Source organism: Dermacentor andersoni, chromosome 9 (assembly GCF_023375885.2).
Source record: "Dermacentor andersoni chromosome 9, qqDerAnde1_hic_scaffold, whole genome shotgun sequence".
In the NCBI taxonomy this organism is placed as follows: Eukaryota; Metazoa; Arthropoda; class Arachnida; order Ixodida; family Ixodidae; genus Dermacentor; species Dermacentor andersoni.
Window position 1 is genome coordinate 65,555,497 of NC_092822.1, and position 22,496 is coordinate 65,577,992.

Below are 22,496 nucleotides of genomic sequence, written 5' to 3' on the forward strand. Positions count from 1 at the left end.
ACCAATCAGATAGCTGACAACCGACTGAAATACGCCACCCTGCGCCTGAAGCCGTGCCATGGCCGTGCAATTGCCGTCCTGCCGTCACGAGTACAGCTAAGCTACGGATCGCGTCAGCCAATAAGGAACGAGAATCGGACGCGCGTTTTAGTGCTCTGAAAAAGGAGGAGAGCGCTCCTACCGATGGATGGATGGATGGAAGGTAGGAGCGTCCCCTTTGAAACGGGGCGATGGCAGTTGCCACCATGCTCAGATTTTTATTTTGCCTTTAATTTTTATTTTTATCTGTGTTGTGTGTTATTGAATTTCTCGATTTTCTTTAAATACGTCTTCCTACCCTTTTAACCTTATGTCACCTCTCTGCTTTTGAGCCACCAATCCTCCAATCGCCTTTTGCTAATTTCCACCGCACCTTTATTTACATGACTATCATTATCTCTGAACCCTAGGGCCTCAGGAAGGGTGACTGTGGCCGCATCGACATCGGGGTTGATACCATCCACGGAGGAAGGAAACTAAGGAGAGGCCCTACCCCCTCCGCGCGCTAGGAGAAAAGTGTGGCGGAAATGACGTAGTAGGTTCTCATTTTTTTGCTGCTTTTTTTATTTTTTTTGTTGTATGGCCACGCCTTTTGGGCCACAATGGCGGCGTTGTTATGGTTTTGAGCGCTCACACGTGTTGCTCTGGTAGGTTTCGGGCCGTAGCAAAGGCGCTGAGTGGGCGGGTTTGCGTTAGTCAGCGTGTCTTGTTGCGCTGTGTTACCTGCACCCTGCTCTGCCAGATGTTGCGCGAGCGCGCGACACCACGCGCAGCGCGGCGTGGTTTCGCGAAAAATGTAAACAAGAGAGGAGGGTGGCCCAAAAGGCGGAGCATCGCCATGAGCAACGCCAAATTCCGGCTTCACTTTTGCTTCACAAAGAGTGACGTTAGGGCCTCTCCTTAGTTTCCTTCCTCCGTGATACCATCACATTTTAGTATGAGGTGTTCCATTGTTTCTACATATTTACCACACACAGTACATGTGTCTTCTTCGTTAAATTTCTTTTTATAGCTCCGCGTTCTAAGACATCCTGATCTAGCTTCAAAGAGTAGGGCACTGCCTCTTGAGTTATCATAAAACGCTTCCTTCCTGATCTGCTGTTTCCAGTATCGATATAGTTCTACACTATGCTTCTTTCCCATTGAATTTATCCAATTTTTACCTTCCGCATTTTTAACCTGTCGTTTAATGCTCTGTCCTTTTTCGTCCTCGTGTCTGGCATACTTACTGGTTAGCTTTCTAGTTCTTTTCCGCCATTGTGAGTCAACGCTCTTTCTGTATAGGTATTTAAACACCTTAGCTGCCCACGTGTTATCATCCAATTTCCTCAGACGTTTTTCGTATAGGATTTTACTCTGAGCTTCCCGTGCTTCGAATGACGCCCAGCCCATATCTCCCTGTACTGCTTCGTTTGTGGTTTTCCCGTGGGCACCTAGTGCTAACCTTCCCACAGCTCTCTGATTTACCTCTAGTCTCGACTGAACCTCTGCCCTTAAACACAGGACCGCATTCCCGAAAGTAAGCCCCGGCATCATTACTCCCTTCCAAATGCCTCTCAGTACCTCATACCTGTTGTAACCCCACAATGCCTTATGTTTCATTATCCCGGCATCTCTTCGCCCTTTTGCTATTAGAGACTGTTCGTGCTTTTCCGTGTACATCTGCCCTTTGTTGATCCATACCCCGAGATACTTGTATACGGCCACTCGGGGTATTTCGTGGCCTTGTATTGTAAGCTCCTGATCAGTTGTATCGTTGAAAAACATCCCACCGGACTTAGCTGCACTAAAACTGAAACCTAAACTGTCTCCTTCGTCCCCACAGTAATTAACCAGAGTTTGCAAATCTTCCTGGCTATCTGCGAACAGTAAAATATCGTCCGCATACATTAAACCCGGTAGTCGTTGCTCAACAACCTTTTCGCCTAATCTGTACGACAGATTATACCCTAGATTGCTTCGTTGTAACCTTCTTTCCATGCTTATCATATAAAGCATGAACAGCAGCGGTGATAGAGGACAACCTTGCCTTAATCCTTTGTGAACCTCGACAGTTGTCGTACTCTTGATTCCTTCCCATGTTATTTCAACATTATTTTCTCGATATAGTTCCTGTAGAAAATCAATTACCTCATTACCGATACCTTCAGCTTTTAATATGTTCCACAGGAGTTCCCTGTTCACATTGTCGTATGCACCACTTATGTCCAGGAAGGCTAAATACAGAGGTCTATTTTCCGCCTTAGCTATTTCTATGCACTGGGTAAGCACGAACAGGCTATCATATAAGCGCCTACCACTTCTGAACCCGTTCTGAAGTTCTCCAAGTATTCTATTACTTTCTACCCATGACTGCATTTTTAATTTCACCGCCTGCATCGCCAGCCTATATATAACTGATGTTATCGTAATTGGTCGGAAATATTTTATGTTCTTCTTATCACCTTTTCCTTTATAAATCAAATTCATTTTACTCTGTTTCCAGCTGTGCGGAATTTGCTTATTTGTTATGACTGCCTCCAATGCTTTTATCAGCGTTTCCTTGCTTCTTGGGCCAAGTTCATTAATTAACTTGATTGGAATTTCGTCTATCCCCGCGGACGTGCATTTTGGAACATTTGCCTCCGCCTTTTTCCAGTTAAGATTGGTCAATTCTAAGCTGTTTTCTATTATGCTATTCTGTGTTGCTCCCTCACTTGGGGCGATTACCCTATCGTCTTTCCTAAATGACTCTGCTATAACTGAACCAATGTAGTTCACAGCGTCATCTCCCTCTAAACAATTTCCTTCGGCATCGTGAATCTGTTCCTCTTTTCTGTGATTAGCTTTACCCAGCCAGCTTATATGGTTCCAGAATTTTCTTGACCCCCCTTTAGTTGCATCGCGAGCGTCAGCCAGCCAGCGATCAGAGGACTGCTTTATTTTAGCCTGGACGAGGACCTGCACTTGTTGTTTCTTTTGTCGATAATATTCCCATTTTTGGCCTATTTCCTCTTCAGATAACTGCGCCCTCTTTGCTTCTCTGTGTTCCCGAGATGCCCACCGTCGTTGTTCGATGGCCTCTCTAATTTCCTTATTCCACCAACTTCGTGGCTTCCCCTTTCCTCTCCAGCGGTTTACTCCTTTTGCCTCTTTTATTTTTGTACTAATGAGTAGTTCTAACTGATTATAATCCCACCTTTCCATGGGATGTTTCATTATTGCTTCCTCTATGCCCGCCGCTATTTTCGCTATTTGCGTGTCATTTAATTTTGCGTACTCTTTTTGGCTTCCCTGTATTTCTCTTTTGAGTAGGGCTCCCAACTGTAGACTAATACGCTTATGATCACTTCCGAGGCTGTACTTCCCCTCTTCGTCTATTTCCATTATTGCTAGCTTGCTATACAATCCCTGTGACATTAAGCAGTAGTCAATGGTCGTTTGTCTGTTACGGGACTCCCACGTGATTTGTCCCTCACACTTAGTTTCTCTATTTACTATAACTAGGTTGTGTCGTTCACAGAAGTCTAGCATCAACTTCCCATTACAATCTGTGTATCCATCCAGATCCTCGATGTGGCCATTCATGTCACCCAGCAGACAAATATCGGCACCTTCTCCAAACTGCTTTATATCGTCATCGAGACACTTCACTAGATCTTTGTTCTCTTGCCTGTATTTGTCCTCTGTCCCTAAATAAACTACTCCTAGCCATGCCTTTTTACCGGCAATTGTACCTGATACCCAGACATGTTCTTTGCAAGTTAACTTTATTCTTTGTCAATTTGTTCCTTGGTGTATGAGCATACCTACTCCTCCTCCCTTCCTCTCCGTTGTTGTCCTATTGCTCCCTTCCCAGACGTAGCCTTCAATAAGCGGTGGGTCTTCTAGATCCCTGAGGTGTGTTTCGCATAGCGCGTATACACCTACTTCTTCGTCCTTTAACTGCTGTTCTATTTCTAACCACCTCGCTCTCTTTCTACCGCCTTGCATGTTTATGTACCTGATCCTGGTGATAAATTTATTTGTAGTTTTCTTCCTGGACCTCCTAGTGGCCATTTTATTGGCGTCAGCCTCTATTGCACTTTCTACACTATTTCTACCTACCCCTACGCCCTGAGGCGCAGCGGACCCCCTAAAAAAGCTACTGCCCGACCTGCCAGGCGCCAGCCGATCTCGGCTCCTAGCCTTCCATTAAAGTGGATGCCATCTCGTGTAAAGCCTCCGCCAAAGCCTGCTCTATGCACTTCTCTGTTTATGTCTGCCACTTCAAATCCTTTCTCCTGGCTTAGCTTTCTTATTTCACAATTTACAGCCACAACGTCCTTGGCAATTGCTCCGTTCCTTCCTTGCACCTCCGGCACTGTGCATACCACGATCTGGACTTGCTGTGCTATCGCCCTTAAATCGTCCACTCCCTCCGCTAATCTTTCCACTACTTTTGCAGCTTCACCATTTAACACATCATTTAGCCCCGCCGCTACCACTACCAAATTGCGCTCTGCAAAATTCTCAGAAAGCTCGCTTTTTGTTTCTTTCAGTACTGCGTCCATTGTCCTGCCTGGGAACGTCCCGACTGCTACCCGCCTATCGCCCTTTGCACGCTCCATTATAGCTCTTTTGCACCTCCTCATGTTTGAATCACCACCGATAAGTACTAGGGCATTCTTTCCTTCCCTCCTAACTTCCAGGTTGTGCTTATCATTGGCTATGAGCTCATTCCTTGGGGTTAGCTTGTTCCCCTCCTCTCCTCGCGCTCGCTGGCGCCCCTGTGGCTGCAGCGTCGCCTCCCGCGGGGTGTGTTGCGCTGCTTCGCTATAACTACGCCGACTCACCGGCGGCGAGCTGACTACCGCTTGCTCTGCCACCCTGTCCCCGACTTCGCATGCAGGGTCTACCCTACTTTCTGTGTTTTTGTCCCTGGCTTGGTGTCCCGACCCATCATTCTCCGCTGCGCGCGTCTCAAGCGCATCGAGCCGCCTATGCAGTTCTGCTCTCCTTTCCTTCTAAAGCCCTCCGCCGCTAATTCCACGACCGCCGCTAGATCATGGCGCTGTCACCCAACCAATAATTTCAAAGTACCGAAAGGCTTTGATCCAGCCGACGACGCCAGCAATAGGCTGATCGGTGACATGTGACCTTGCTCCGCCCCTTTGCCGCCATGAAAGTTCCTGTGCTAGGTCGCCTAACGCCCTCCATCCTTTAATGATTGGTCGTCACGCATACACGAGGTACTATATGGCGTAAACTAGACTCGAACTTTTCTATCTCCTGCCTTACGTCACAAAATTCACCCAGGAATATACCCTACTTCAGCCTGCAAGTTTTGTCCTGCTAGCAGGGCGGACCTTAACCATATTATGTGGCAATGCAAGAACCACTCCCCTCCCCCTAACCTTTGTAGAGTTTTAAGTAGTAGGGAGCTGTGGGAGGCTGGCATGCGCAGCTACAACCCCGAACTTCAGGAAGCTATCCTGGGGTGGGCTGAGGTGGTATAGGAGGCCTACCGCGAGTAGGATAACCTCCCTCGTCTTCTTCCCGCAGCCCCTTTCCCTTTAAGATGGGATAAATAAAGTTGTCTCTCTCTCTCTCTCTCTCCTGCGCGCCGGGCGAAGTGCGCGCGTTTCGCCTGTTGTGCTATGCACATTGCTGCGATAATTTCGTTCCGGGAGGGCCGAAATGCCTTGTTGCTGTGCTATTGGGTGCCAAAACCGGACGAAGGATGGCAAGAAGTTATTTTGCATCCCGCGCGGCAAGCAGAACCTAACCAGAAGAAAAAATATGATTGCACAGAATTGGACGGAAGGACTTTGAACCGTCTGTAGCTGCGCGACTATACGAGGCTTGCAAGTCACATACAACGATACAAAGGTGCGATAAAGTACACACGTGCGTGTGTCTAGCTGTGATAGTATTTCACTCGCGCGCATAGATGTTGATGGCCGAAGTTTGTAGATATTATTTATTTTAGTTCGTTATGAGCCCGCTGAATTGCTCAGTATGACATAGGATGCGAAGGACCGAAATGCCTTGTTGCTGTGCGGGTGGGTGCCGACATCAGACGGAGGGCGGCAAGAAGTTATTTTGCATCCCGCGCGGCCAACAAAACGTCGGTAACTGCACGACTATACGAGGAAAGTAACGTAGAGCGATACGAAGGTGCGAGAGAAAGTATACATGTGTGTGTGCAGAGCTGCGGCTGCGATAGTATTTCATTCGCGCGCATCAATGTTGACGGCCGGAGTTTGTGGATATTATTGATTTCAGTGCATTATGAGCCCATGCTAGGTCATACTGCATTAAGTGCAGTATGACCTAGCATGCAAGTAAATAGTGGCCAGGGCAGAAGCGCATTAACTCGCTGACAAATATCCGCATTGCGTTACGTGCGATAAAAAATAACAAATTTCAGCAGCGAACTCTACTTTTACACTTTCCTGTGTTTGTGCGCGCGTTGTTAACTGCGCTTTACAATATCTCCAAAGAGTCATTTCCAACTCTGCAAATCCTAATCGTATTTTGTGCATTGCATATGTGAATAAATATATCCCTAAGTATCTGCATTACTCTGCTGTTAAAAACAGATACTGCATAGCCACTGCCACTGGCCATCAAATAATAAAGTATAATACAATATATCAAAGTACATTACATACAGCTGCGAGCTCATTCCTTCCAAGTTTCCCTTACACTCGTGATGTTTCAGTAATCGCGGCGATGCCATTTTACTGATGAAAAATACACAACTGCAAATTACATAAGAAAAGCGCCAGAAGCAATACACGGATTGCCAGCAAAACACAGTGCAGTAATATATAGTTATAGATATAGGCCAATCGCGTGCATTTCTTATAAGGGCCCTCTAATTCTTACGGGGCTTTAGCGGTGCACGGGGGCGAAAAGGCATAAACACAACAATGCACGTCATGATTCAATTTTACGTGGCCACGTCGCACGGTTCACGAGAACAGTCAACCGTAATCACACACGCGCACGCACTACGCTCGATGTTGGTGTGTCGAGAGATTAGATCGCGCTGGCAGCCCGAACGCGATCGAGGAGACTGGTTGACACGATCCATACCGCCGCTTCAGAACGTCACGACAGTTGCAATGGCTCGTAGCACTGAACCACAAAACACAACAGTCGTCGTGTAATCGCTACACGACAGACACACTCAGCGGCAAGAAGGGTACGTGTTGGCGTACTCGTTTCCACGCGCACACAGGATATTGTTTAATTACCGTGAGGGTCGCACGTTTCAGCGACGTTATGTCCAAAGTTTTTCGGTCCAAGCGACTGTCAGCATTATTTTTTACACGAATTCTTCGTTCAAAGTAACCGCTATGTGTGCACAGCACACTTACAAGCAAAATAATCCACAGAGCAAACGGGATTAAGCGCAAGCAATCACCAAGGCGCGCGCGGTGATTGAGCGCATATCAACGAAATGTGAACATGCGGAATCAAGGCGATCAAGCCCTCATTCCGCTCTCTTGAGCGTTTTTCTTTCAGCGCTCACTTGAAATTAAAGGACTACATTTAGCAGTTCGGGCCCTTCTTTTGTTTTTCACCACAGTCAGGCACCAGTAGGTTTTATTTCCGCGCGTGTGCAGATATTTTCTCACCTCACGAATGCCGCGGCTTAGCGCGGGCGCCGTCTGCTACGGGAACTACCTAGGTGGCGCGCGGCAGATGTCGCTACCTTGAAAATTATAGAGGGATTTTAACCCTGGCTAAAACTTCGTAAAGTAGCAACGCTCTCCTCCTCCGTCTTCACTCCTCCTCATCACTCCACTTTTTCACGCTCCCTCCCCTACCGTGGCGCCGCCTAGACCGCTCGAGCATAGCAGACGACCTTTCGCAGAGTGAATGCACGCATAAGATGACCTGCTCGGGGTCACGCGGATGCATCACCACCGTATGCAAGGAGCCATTGCCCATGTGCTTGAACATCGTCGTGTTCGCCGAGTAGTTGTCGGTCATAATTCGAACGATGACGTATCCACACGACTCGATTGCTGCAATCACTTCCTTGGTCCATCGTAAAAAGTCTTTTCCACTTAGCTGCTTAGGGAAATAATAAGAGCAGGGTATTTTATATTGGATCTTAGTGCTGCACAGAACGAAGCACAAAACCCTGTTTGACGTGCTGCTGTCGGGTCTGTCCTTAAGACCGAACATGGCATCTCCTTTCCGGTCATAGATGCATTTCGGCTTTGTGCTGGCTTCATCAATAATTAACGATGACAAATGCTGCCTGATGCTCAGGAGTGAAGCCTCGTGAACCAGTCTTGCTCGCATCGCAACACTCATTCCGGACGTGGTCGGACTTGGGCCCACGCATTTCTGGAGGGTGCATTTTGCTGGCAAATTCAGGAGCCTTGACGTTCGAGCGTGATCATAACTCTTCGGTGAGAGAAATCGCCATGTGATGCATTCTCGAATAACCTCTTCAGAATACGTCAGACGTTGCTTTAGGCATCGCTCTATTTGGTGGAACAGGAATATTATGAGGAAGCTTTAGCTCCGGTGCTCGTATCTAAATACATGTAAAAGGAGAATTCGTTTTTCTCGACAACCACTTCACCAAATTTGACGAGATTTGTTGCATTTAAAAGAAAAACTTAAAATCTAGAGACTTCTAAGTTTCGAATTTTTTATTTAGGCCGTCAATTTTTATTAAAGGTTGCCAAAAATCGAAAATTTTCAAGGAACGAGACTATCAAGTTTACAACACCATTACTAAGTAACGGAACATGATTATACAATCCTGCTAATTGTATTTAATAGTACATCTAAAGCGGACAAAATTGATATATTACACATGAATCTCAAAAAGTTTAGTAACATGGAAATACAGCTTTTGCAGAACCCTTGTAAATAACGCAACAAATTCACGTAAGATGTAAATTATGACATATCGAATTCGTCCGCTTTCAATTATCTAATGGATGCCGTTCACAGAACCGCGATATCTTTTCTTGATGCAGAGCTATGAATTTGTAAACTTCGTGCTTCTATTTTTTTCTCTTTAGAATTTTTAAAAGTCTTTGAAAAATACTCAGGCCCTAAATCGAAATTTCGCTTCCAACAGTCACTAGAATTTACCTTCCTCTCTCAAATGCAACAAATTTCATTAAAATCGGTTTCTGGGTTATTTCAGAAAAACGTTTTTGCGTTTTAAATGTATTTGAATAGGCCGCGTCGGAGTTGGGCCCGAGCTAAAGCTTCCTCTTAAGAGTAAGCTTTGAGAACACAGAGAGGTATCGGCTTGCTCTCTGGCCATCATTGTTTGCAGTTTGTGTACTGATGCTTTTAGTGTGTTCACAGAGGCAGTCCAACAGGTTGCATTCCACAGGCAGTGATCCAAGCGGCTAAGCTTTCCGCTTGGTTTGTTTTGGAGCAAGAACAGCCCGAGCGGCAGAGTCTTTGCAAGGTTTTTTTTGTGGGAGGCGCCAGGTAGATCAAATAGCCTTCGAAAATCGTGGGGACAGCGCAAGGCAAAAGTTTCTTGATGCGGCACTCTGGAGCGTAGTCGGTCGAAAGAAAGTGCAGCATACACACGACCGTAGATGGCGACTTATCCAATTGGCGAGCCCACTAAAGTGTGTCATTTTCGGCCTTAGTTGAACATGTAATTAACAACGCTAATCGCATGCTAGGATTTCTACGGAGTAATTTTCCCTCCGTTCCCTCCAATATAAAGATTAAATCATACACAACTCTGGTTATACACCTGAGCGGGCTCGACGATTGGCCAGAAATGACGTGACCCCGAGACACCGAAGGGGTTAAAAGCCAGAGACAGGGAGCAGAGAGAAGCGTTCCTTCATTCATTCATCTCTTTCGAGCTTCTTGCTACAGGCCGCAGCGTCCGATTTGCTGCCGGCCATCAATGAATTTTTGACTGTTAATTACTTCATGTTTTTACTGTAAATAAACCTCCACTTTTCATTTCAATGTAGGCGCCCGTGCAATTGCAGTCACATTCGGCTCAGGAGGTCGCTCCAAGTGCTCCACTGTTCGAGGGATGACTTGCCACCGGTATTGCCTCCAGGTCTGCAACTGCCGTCGCAATCGGCAGATGGCATGGCTCCGAGGGCTTCACTAGTTACTGTAAATGCTACCATACCTGCGATAGCATATATACGGTGACTTACAGCCGGCGTTGCCTTGGTGTTGCATCCCCGTCTGAAAGCGCTCAGCTGGACTAGACGGGTTGTATTCGAACAAGCTTTCAGAGCTACAAAGCAGCTTTGCTCGGGACCAGGATCAACTACCTGGAACGGTGCCAGACTCCCGTTGCACTTTCGAGAAGAGTCAATCAGTGGGACAATAGCTCCATGTGCGGCGCACAAGGTAGGGGTCGCCAACTTGTCTGGACATGCGACGCCTCGGGCTGGGGTTCGCCAACTTGTCTGGCAGGTCTGGGTACGTGTTAGACGCGCTTCTGTACACCTTAATTGGGTGCAATGGCGATTCGATATGGTCTGGTGAACTCGAAGGATGCCAGGAAAAGGGTGCATATCCAACACAACGCAATCAGCAATCGATTGGGGAAACCATACGGATGAAGTCCCAAAACCACTTTACTTACTTGGTTGAACGTGGCAGCAGCGAATGTGTGCACTGATGTCCGGTGAATGTTCGCGGCGCCTCCAAAAGACGTGCGGTGAACCTTGTATGTCCGTTCTTACCGGCTGGAGGGGAGGCAATTGGCGAGGCGCCTACTGAGAAGAGGTAGGCAGGCGGGGTTAGGTAGGGTTGAGTCGACGCGCCCCCACTCGACCCACTCGGCGAGCGCGGCAAACAGGCGTCAAAAATCCACCCCATTGTTCCCTCGTCGGGCGTGCAGGCCGTAGGTGCGCGCCCGACCGTGCTAATCCGCGTTAGTGGCGTGTCTAACTGCTTTGAATCATGGCATCCCATGGCAATGCGATCTTGGAGATCACGCTCAGCAGATGCAGATATGCACAAATAGTGTGTGTAGACGGAGTGCAAAGATCAAATTCTTTTTTTAGTCTTTTTGAGAACGCAGACATGTGCATTTTTCATTTATTCAACACAAAAGGAGCAATTATATTACTCAGAATGTTCTCATGATAATTAAATCGGCCAATCATTGTTGGCACGCTTGGCTGCTTGTGATGCGGCCGCGTGATGACACTGCAAAGGAGACAGCAAGCAGTTTTGCGTTCTTGTTTGTGAAACGTGATTATAATTTCCCCGCTGCACGCACTGCAATAATATTTGGCTCGCATGTTCACAGGAGCCTCTTCTACAGATGGGCAATGTTTTATCAAGTTCAAAAAGTGTTTCAGCGCCGTTTGAAGCCTATACTGCAGTAAAACCACGATATCACGAACTTCAATATAAGAAAAATTCTCAATATAACGAAGTATTTACCTCTTCATAACCGCTTGTCCATAGAACACTATGTATGTAGAAGTTCAATATAACGAAATGTATTTCTATGCAATTTCAGTATATCGAAATTTGACTGCCACCACAAAGGAATGCAGAGATAATAAATAGAAACTCCCGCGGACGCAGACGGTCAAATGATTGAACTAAAGCGGCTCTTTGCAAATGCACCTCTAAAATCGCACGCCGCGCGATAAGAGCGACTGTCGAAGAGGATTTTCATCACGTTCCATATAAAATCCAAGTGCGATAAGATCCTATCATGCCCCGCGCAGTGTTTGCTTGAGAGATAAAGTACGTGAGGGTGAGACAAGATGGTGGCTTCACGAGTGCAGCCTTCACACACAAGCAAAGCAAACGAGAGGGAGGGAAGTGAGCTTGGCGATCAAGTGCGCGCGAGGGGGCGAGGCAGGGAAGAGGGAGGCGGAGTGGGGGTTAAGTTCGCGCGTGGCTCGATTTCTGGCGTGCGTTTTGGCCATGGCTGCGCATAGCTGTAACAATTGGCTGTAAGCGTGGCGGAGCGCATACGCAGCCGCGTACCCTGCTTTAGAGGTAATCTGCCACGTGTGCACATGGTGGACGTGGCACCATGTAAGCTGTCTTCCCGCGCGTTTAGTATTGCAGGTTGCGTAAACTCGAGTTTCGGTGACCTGTTAGAGCAAGAGGCAGAGGAAGCGTTCACTCCGCGTTGCCGGCGCTTTTCCTAATAGAGTCGTCCCAGTGCGGGCAATGCTCAGCCACGGGGCGGAGCACATGTGAAAGCGTGACTCGCTTCACTTAGTTCGTACTGCCATTGTGAATATCGTCATGTTACGTGGCATGAAACCGCATCATTCGTCACCGACTCCCAAATTTATCGAAGTGGTTTTCTTCTTCAGATTTACTTTTTGCATTGCCCGATAATTCTGAAAATTCTCCGGCCCCTTTCCGTGCAAGAAAAATAGATTGCCGACTGTACTTGTTTGTGTAAAAAGTCGAATTTCAATACAACTTAATTTCAATATAACGAAGCTAATTACCTATTTTACATACTCTGTTCTATCGAGGCTTATGTGTATTTTGTTACATGCAGTATTATAAACAATCGGAAGTTACCCAGAATCATCTTCAAGGTTTCTATTTCTTGTTGTTCTCTATAATGATATGAGGGGTACTATGTATCTTGCCATAGCAGTGATGCCCACAAGGCTCTACTTGGTTGCATGTCGCTGCGTTGGAGCTCCTGCCTTTTTTCTATTTGTTAGTTTCAGATGTGCAGTTCAGTGATCTCTTTGTTTGCTTTATCATTCAGCTTAATAAGGGTACACTACAGTGCATAGACACTGAAAAATATGTCAAGGTAAAGCCTTGCAGAAAAGTCAGCTTATCCGTAGGAATTACTCATTCCCAAAGTTCAGTGTGAAAAGTGATGAGGAACGGTGAGGATTTGAAGAAGACTGTAAACAAACGGAACAAACAAGCCCAAACAAAGCAGCGTTCATGCATGAAAAATGTTTGACAATTTTTTATTGCACTCTACCAACACGGCTTCTGCATACATTTATCCTTCTGTGCAAATGTGGTAGTTAAATAATCTTAGTTTGTACATATATTCTGTTGCAATGCCGATGCCAATATAATTGTGTGTGTCATCCACAAACCTCCACTAGCTTCTGTTGTTGGCCCAGCTATTGCTGACAAGAACTGCATATTCGAACTCTGCAAGAAATAAAGACGGGGAAGAGTTTCCCGATCAAACCAATCAGCCTATCGTGCTTCAATACTGCTCATTTTGGAATAACAACAAGCCAGCCCCCCAAGCCTTGCTTATGCATGAACAAGCCTTCAAAAGAGGTAGCATTTGCTGTGCTTCTAGTGTAGGGATGACATATTACAACTTGTACATCATTAGCTTGCATGCAGGCTGCGCTAATGCTGCAAGGAGACAGAAACACGTGTAACCAATGTTTTTATTTCCGTGAGATGCTTACACAGACCACATCCGGTAGACACTAACTGCTCCAGTGGAGATTTAAATCTTGACCGAAGATATGCGCAGGAGAAGCCTACGAGTTTGATGGCTGCACATCAGTTTTATCTCCGTGCTTTCGCATGTGTGCAGCCAAGTGGGTCTGGCGCGTAAACTTCCTCGTGCAGATGTTGCACCTGAACGGCCATTCCTCTGTGTGTATCTTTCTGTGCTTAGCCAGGTGGCACTTTCGAAGGAAGGCCTTGTTGCACTCTGGGCACTTCTGACGCCGAACTTCCTTGTGCCTCTTCTTATGCTTCATCAGCTCCACTTCGAAGATGAAAGTGGCATCGCACTGGTCGCACGCAAAGGGGGCACGCCGATCGTGGTTGCGCAGGTGATCTAACAGCTGCTGCCGCACGGGAAACCTGAAATGAAGATGAGAGTGTAAGCTTGCAGCCACTCAATTGCCACTCAAGTCAAATATCAAAAGTTTGGTGGACGTTGTGTATTCAATGCAAAAGTGAGCTGTTGGGCGAAGTGGTTCATGTTTATATGCAAAGACAGCAAAAAGACGCCGGGTAAAATATTCCTGCTATTATTCTTGTGATCTCTTGTATTGCTAACATACTTGGTCATCCTGTTCATCCACCGTTAATTTATTAATTTACGTGTTTGGAATTGAATACCTACACCTCTATATAATGAATATGCACATGACTCTTTTGACAAGCTATCATCCAAATAGGTTCCTTCTGCAAGACAATAAAATAAGATTTCCAATACCGAATCATTACACTATGCTAATTGAAACATGAAATTATCAAATTTCTTTATTATCCATGGTTTGCTACAGTTAACCAATTATAAATGGGGCATCATTGTGACCGCATTTGGAAGTGTATTTTCGAAGTGGAGACATTACACTTTTGTAAATTTGCATACTTTTCTTGCTTAGATGTTTCAACATATTGCAGCAGTAACATATCACCTAAGCTTGAAACTACATTTGCCTGTGGCATCCCTTTTTAATCCAGCGTAGATATTTTAGGAAAAAAGTGATTAAATTTAGCTACATTGTAGTCATTTTAAGGACCACTCTGCCTTTTTGGAACCTTAGCAAATCGGTGACCTTTTTATTACAAATTTAGCCAGTAACCTATCCTGGTAAAATTTTAAAAATATAGATTCTGAGGTTTTATATGCCAAGACCATGGTATCATCATGAGGCCCACCGTAGTGGAAGACCACAGATTAATTTTGAGCACCTGGGGTTCTTTGAGGTGCATTCAATGTAAAGCACATGGGCACTTTTGCATTTCGCCACAATCGAGATGCGGCCACCATGGCTGGGATTTGATCCTGTGGTCTTGGGCTTAGCAGCACAACCGTGGTAAAGTGCAGTTGCCTGTTGTTTGACAGGTATAACTGTTGTTTCAAAGCTAAAATGTTTGTGCAACTGGTACAAGACAGGGTGGCTGCTTAGATATGTTGATGAGCTTGCATGTCTACTGCACTTCATGATCAGAACCTTCCTACACCAACGTTTATTCTCAACTTGACAAAGTTGATGAGGACTGACAATTATTTCTGATAATCACACAACTTTGTTAAACTGGAAACACTCGAAACACTTACACAATACATTATATTTGCTCATACACAAAAGGCATGTAATTATCTCTGCATATGTAGTTATCATCTGCTGTGTGCATTTGGTGTTCCTTCATGAGAGAGGCAAATATATGAAAAAAGTACCGGCACATATTTTCAAGGGTGTCAACACAGTGCCACACACTTCTTACATTGATATTTATATCAGTGTAAGAAGTTATTATTATTATTATTACACTGAATTTGATACTAAGGTAGGTCTGGAAGTGCCGTATCATTTACATTACCATGACATCATGACACACTGCAAGATTAGGAGATGCTGCCTAGCAATGAGGACAGGTATGATGATGTTGCTCATAAATATATAACCAGGAGTGCTGCAGGCATTTCAACAGGGTAAAGTTGTGTATGACAACAGCAGGGGTGGTGCGAGCGAACATATCATGACACCATGACACACCCATCTCGTGGGTACTGAAACTGTTACAGGTTATTCGCATTAACAAGTATTATAGTAAATTAATTACGGGACTCTGATGCTTAGCCAATATTTTCTTTTAAGTAAGCAGAAAATCTTTTGTCAGTACTCATTTAAAAGGCCAATGTTGTCCACCACATGAACTGAAACATGGTATGCACTTATTTTATCGATAAACCTGCATTGCTAAATCAAGCAAGATGTCAAGTTTACTTCATTGCTTTGAGGTTTTGGGCACATTAGGCTCTATGAACGTGAGTCAGGGAACTAAAAGCACATCCTTAAATAGAATATTCAATAAAATCAAGGCTCATTAAACCAAACTTTGATTATAATTGCTTAGTGCAACTGCAATGTGCAAGGTCCTATGGTCAAGGCGTTTAAAACAAGCAAAGAAAGACATCACTCGAACAACATACACCATGGGGCACAGGTGGCAGTAGAATGTCAGCTGCTTAGTGTGACACCAGACATGCTCTCGAAGCAGGCCTGCATGGTAGAAGGACCTGTGGCAGATCAAACAGCGGTGCTGCTGCTTGTCGACGTGCGTGCTCCCGTGCCCCAACAGATCTTCGCTTCGTGCAAAGCTGGCCCCGCAGATACTGCACCAGAACTTCCACTCCCGCCCATGCGCTACGGAGTGCTGGAGCAAGCGTTGATCAGTGTTGAAGACCTTGTGGCACATCTCGCATTCATAGCGATGGTCACTTTCCCCAACACATTCAAGGTCTCGACGGCTGCTTGCTATCTGCGAACTGTCGCTCCCGGTAGGCGCTTCAAACTCATCATGAACAGCAGTGTGACACCAGACATGTTTTCGAAGGAGGCCCGCATGATAGAAGGACCTGTGGCAGATCAAACAGCAATGCTGCTGCTTGTCGACGTGCGTACTCCCATGCTCCAACAGATCTTCGCTTCGTGCAAAGCTGGCCCCGCAGATACTGCACCAGAACTTCCACTCGCGCCCATGCGCTACGGAGTGCTGGAGCAGGCGTTGATCAGTGTTGAAGACCTTGTGGCACATCTCGCATTCATAGCTAGGGGCACTTTCCCCGATGCATTCAAGGTCTCGGCGACTGCTTGCCGTCTGCGAACTGTCGCTCCCGGTAGCTGCTTCAAACTCTTCTTCAACAGTAGCTGGAACAGCTGGCGGCTCCTCCTTAACGATGTGCATGAACCGTGGGCCTAAGTACTCTGCAAGTTTGAAAAATGAATCCTGCTGTTATTAAATAATGCTTGTGTTGGTGGTAGTTTGAATGTCGTTAATTTGATAACACGCTGCAAAGATTTATGAGAAGCACAACGGGGACATAAACCGAAAAAACATTTCTAACAACTGGTTTTTTTAAAGAAGAACACAGGAAGTTGATGCATGCATAAAACCAACCAGGCACAAAGAACTTTCTGCAGAATATGAAAAACTGGAAGAACAAAAAAAGCCATGCAACAAATGACAGATTGTAGAAAGTTTGATCCCCCATGTGACCTTATTGTTTAACATTACATCAGCTTCTTCTTAGCAAGCAGCATGGAGCAAGACACATTTTAAAGATGGTGGCAATTAGAATGTCAGTGTGATTAAACATTAAAGAAAAGTATAAAAAATATTGGAAAAGTCGCAAAGGTTCACTTTGGTATCATTGATTGTAAGTTGATTACTTGTCATGGCAACTTAGCAACAGGAAACTTAGCAACAGCAGTGTTCCTTTTTTATAAGCTGCTGTATGATGCCAGCATTTGATTAGCTCTGAAATGTTTAATCTTTGTTTGACCGACAAAAGCCTGAGCATCTCGTAAGGATTCATGGCATACAAAGGCAGGTATACAATATATGCACACATGAGGAACAAATAGCTTGTTTTGTGCTGTCATTATTGTTCCTCTTTTGCCAGTGCTCTGTACAGCTTTTCACACAATTCATACAACAAATACATACAATAAATCATACAATAAATCGTTTCTGCTGGTGTCTGGAAACACCAAACAGCAGATTTCTTGTAATATTGCCTCATGGTAAAGATGTATGAATGTCCTAGGCTGTCCATTAAAGGAGCTTGAAAGAGCAGAGTATAAATAAATTTTTGTTATACTACCCAGTGAAGACAATGTGTAAAAAGAACGTTTTTCTTCAGCACTTATAACCAAGGCTCGGGCAGGTATAATACCTGTGGTGCTACAAAACGCTTGCACCCTGTAGTGCATGGGGGTTGGGAATAATGGTATTAGGCTTTGGCACTCCGCACATCACGGTTGCTGCCAGCCTTCTTAAAAATCACAGGCCAGTTCAATCTCGAGGAAACAATGAACGACAGCCATGTGTACACACGGCAAGCACTTCAACCTGCACGCTCGACGTAAAACTTCTCGAGTGGTGCAGCCACCTTAAGTTCCAAGGAAGAGTGTAAACCGTGCCACAGGTGTACACCGAACCTAAGACACAAAAAATGATGTGCTCAGGAACAAGATCATGTTTCGACAACACTGGCAATTTTGACAACCGTAGGCTGCTGTACTTTCATAGACTACAGAATTCCAGGAGAGCGAAAGTGTGTGCATGGGTATGCTGTTCAGCAAACAAATGCCAATTAATATTAATCTAGAAAGCATGACTGCAGCTTGCAATATTGGGACAGCTGTGCACATTATTATGCAAGCTTCAGAAGTTGACATAGAGGCCTAGTGGGAGCATCTTCCAGCGCCAAAAATGGAAGTCTGAGTGAGAAAGCGTACAATTTCATTTTCATCTTGCCTCTTGAATTCTGCTTGACAATTTCCCTGCTCAAGTTCTCAAACTGATTTTGTAGCTTCCTTTTGTGCAGTAAATATTTGTTGCCATCATTATTAGTCTTTTAATTGTTATTATTATTAACTTCAGAGCACTATATGTCCGCACAGTGCAGATTCACTTATCATGGCCTTGTGCTTTTGTGTATAAAGCAAAATCAGAAGAAGAAAAAAAGAAAAATGCTCGTTGCCTGAAGTGAAGCTCTTTTAAGGTAGGAGCAGTAATGAATAAAAATAAAGAAAAAGGGAACACTTCTCAAAATGTTGTAAGTTTAGCCACAGGTGGAACATACAATATAGCATACATATTTAATTAAAAATTAAGTGTCGAGATACCTGAATTTATGACCACAATGAGAAAAAGGGACTGATGACGACCGACACTTACACAGGATTAAAACACGACTACAAGGGAGAAAGAATGTTCTACAAACCAGATCATTAAATGGTAGACAATTTACAGCATCATTCTGAGCTTAACAATAGTTGTAAGCACTTGTAACACTTTTATCACAGCATCTTGACCACATTCTGTATGTCCCACCAAGGCTCGTGAAGCTACTATAACTCTCATGCAGGTAAACAGCCAACAGAGCACCACAAAAGCCACGGATATCTCGCAAGGCAATGAACAATAAACCTACGTGGCAAACCAATATATGAACATGCACCAATTTGTGACGAATTCTAAACACATACATTGCCTCTCAAAAAGAACTCCAGGAAGTGGGCACGTGAAGTCATCTAACAGCACTATTCTCATTGTTGCTAATACAATTTCTGGTTGTATAGGGCTATAGAGGCCGGCAAAGACAACAATATGTTTCTTATTCCAACACCAACAAAAGCTCCAAAGCTGGTTTCAAAGCCTAATGCAGAATTTAGACAACTAATATATGAATAACCGCTTGCTTTTTTTTTTTAACGAAGACTGTTCCTCTCCAACTCTTTAATTAAGTAGATAGAACTTGAATACAAAAATAATGAAGCTGGAGAACTTCATGGCATATTCGATTGGCCATTTCTGACCACTTCTGCAAAACTTCAAAGGGTGAAGTGCCTAAGCTTCATCGTGACAATAATCACACTCATATAGCATTAAAAAAGATGGAATAATTAAAGCTAAGACATTTTGTCTTTTTAATACAGCATCATTGTCGTATTACACAATCATCAGAGCACTGTTACAGCAACCTCAAATGACCAGCCAAATGCGCTGTTAGCAATTATCTAGCACAGAGGCTCGATACAAATAAGTATGCTATATGGTAGTTAGACGTGCTTGCTTCAAGTGAAACTGTGCAGCCTAGAGCACAAATAAACAAAGCTACTGATGTCAGATGAGCCTTTCACAATTTTTCATACAAAGAGGCATGCTTGCTAATGCTACATGATGACCTTAGGAAACCATCGTGCTATGTTAGCTGTCGACTGTTTTTGAGTGCTACCAAAAGTACAGTACAACATACACATACTAAGAAAGAAGGCATTGAGGAAACAATCAGTTCAGGTTCTGAACGACAGTTGTTTCTTTTCTTGTTCAAGTGTCAGTGAAAGGAAAATAATTTAGTCACTGAAAATTTGCAGCGCATACTCTGCCTGATGTAGCAGTCAGAAAAACAAGTATGACCGAGAGAGAGACATCACATGACCAGGCAATCAACTATGAAGGAGAGCTAGAAAGAGAAATCCCAATATGGTTTTATGTTGCATGAACAACAAAGACAATCGGTACATATGGTTCTGGAACATAAACACCATGAAAGAGGTCCAAACCTTGCTGACGTGAATTGAGCAGTGCACTATGTATTTGTGATTGTGACCTACGAAGTACACTTGTCAATACGCAACTTACAGAAATCTTAAAAGTTGAGAGAAAGCTTTCTTCCAATCAAAAACCCTTGTCTCCAAATCCAATACTGCATTCTTTAACAAGAACAAAAGGTGAAAGCCATTTAGCTCAACAAAGTCTCAACAAGCAAATTCTACTTCTCAGTGGTCTGAGCTCTGACGCTTGCTGCCTGCACAAAGAGACAAGAGAGGGCACTTACTAAAAAAAACAGAGAGATGACAATGTTTTAAAGGACAGGAGTAATGTCATCAGCAGGACTCAATTTTCAGATTACAACTCAGAAAACGAAAAACCAATATGTTTGAGGAAGCATGCTTCCAAGTATGCAATACTGATCTATGGCTTTCAACTCGTGCTTTGCCTTGAGGCAAAAATATGGTTTGAGGACGACAGTTCTTGGTTGGAACAAAGCTTTGCAGAGACAACTTATTTACAGAATATTGCAAAACACTGATTCCAAAGTGAAGTTCAAAGCTGCAGGGAGACTGTGCCTCTTGGCTTTTATGTTCCAAGAATTTTGCAACCATCAATGCATAAGCAAGAACGTATCTCAAGCCCTTTTGTTTTGTGAGAATGTCTATAGAACTGATCATCATGCAGCCCAATATTTAGTAGATGCAGCCATCTTGCACAAGTGATGTCCGGCCCAGGTTTGTCAGTACTGGAGAAACATGAGGGGGACAGGAAGTCGGTTGCCACTTGCAAGTCTGCAACTGTAACATTCCGTAAATTTTGGTATGCCTCTGTAATTGAACCAACAACCCTCGTGAGCAGAAGTTTTTTTCAAGGTGTGTAAACGCAAGACATGCAATGTACCATGAAATTCAATGAAGTCAAAAGGTTCGCACGAAAATGAGTTGAAGTGATAAACTGTGGAAAACATGGAAAGTCCCAGCTTACAGCCAATGTTTCGACAAGAGAACTTGTCTTCCTGGCTCTGAAGAAGACAAGTTCCTGTTTCGGAACATTGATTCTAAGCAGGAACATTTCTTGGCCAGCTATTTATCATATATTATGAAAGTACTATCAGTATAAATTCCGAAACTAATCCAATGTATTGTTCAACTTCCAGGTTCACCTGCATTTGATACAGTGCCTTAATACAGACTCGATAACATGCATTTGGGAGCACTCCACACTTAGAAATCAGCTACAAAGCGAATACACGTCACACTTCCATAATTATGCATAATAGGCATTCCGATCAGTTACTTGCAGTTCAACTTTCAATTAGTGTGGGTAGTACATGACAATAATTGAGTACGAGATATTCAGGTATAATGGCATTACTGCCAAGTGCTAATTAACATTCAAAGTGCCACAAGAAATTTGTGACACGATGTCACAACCACAGGACATTAGTATACCACGAGCAAGAGACTAAAGAACTGCACAGGTATGCCAGGTCAAACACGCATGTTGTCGGCTCGTGCTTACAAGATGTCCAGGTGCTGACATCTGCAAAACATACCATGAACAGTTTATAAGTGCAGCAATCATGATTTTCTGCAAGCCAATGTGTCAAGGGTTCAAGAGGAAGATTGGCAAGGAAACCATTTACCCCCAACTGCGACTTTCCATTTGCACAGCACCACATGAAACACTTCCATGAGCTTCTTGCACAGATTACCCATACAACCACCACAAAACTACTCTAGGGCGAAAAAGAGAGGTGCTATCATGAATGAAAACTAGAGTTGCTTGCTAGGCCAAAGGTCTCGCAAGCTACTTGAGATAAAGGGTGAAAAACGAAACATGCAGCATGAGCACACGCTCACTTATACACACTTGCCTATTGATAAGGTTGTGAAATCTGAGCAGAATTTCTGCACAAGCTTCTTACAGATGTCGCAACTGAATTACTGTTCTCGCATTCACAGCCTTTTGATACCCCATCGGAAGGTCTTGCCATACGAAGGCATTTAGGCACTGATGTGTCCAAAAAGCTGCAACTGCATCAGCCCTGCACACTGAGACACAGCAAGTTGAGAAATGTAGTACAAAAAGCATAAGGAGTGGACAGGTCAAAAACGCAGCGGCGAGTGTTCCTCAAAGGGAACGTGTATACATGCATGCACCAGCACATAACCTCGTCTACGGTAGGCCTCTGCTTTATTTGTATCCGTAGCCCTGCCTTCGCTTTCCTTGGACGCTTCATTGCCAGGAAACCGTGCGCTCTGCTGGGAGATCTTGCATGTCAAGTGCAAATCACATGTCTGTGAAGGAGTCGATTGGTCCATTCAGATTTCCTGGTTCATCTAGACAGTGACATGCATTCATACATCATAAGTGGGGGGAGAGGGGAGGATGTAAACTGCACACACAAGGTTAGCGAAATATTAATCCCCTCAACAAACAAGCTCTTTATGCAG

The 22,496-nt window shown here is 44.4% G+C and overlaps 1 protein-coding gene across 2 annotated transcripts in view; it reads right to left on the reverse strand.

The window, feature by feature from the left end:
- LOC126528586 (uncharacterized) overlaps window positions 1-19,169 on the reverse strand; it is a 73,488-nt gene extending 54,319 nt beyond the window's left edge. The window contains exons 1-2 of one of the 2 annotated variants that reach the window (XM_050176058.3): window positions 15,908-19,169; window positions 13,366-13,821 (exon numbers count right to left, since the gene is read on the reverse strand). In XM_050176058.3, the coding sequence (XP_050032015.1) occupies window positions 13,491-13,821; window positions 15,908-16,662 (1,086 nt within the window). In that variant the 5' untranslated portion in view covers window positions 16,663-19,169 and the 3' untranslated portion in view covers window positions 13,366-13,490. Of the gene's footprint in view, window positions 1-13,365; window positions 13,822-15,907 lie in introns of those variants that run through there. The other variant, XM_072284209.1, reaches the window with a different exon arrangement.
- Between the last annotated feature and the right edge of the window lie 3,327 nt (window positions 19,170-22,496).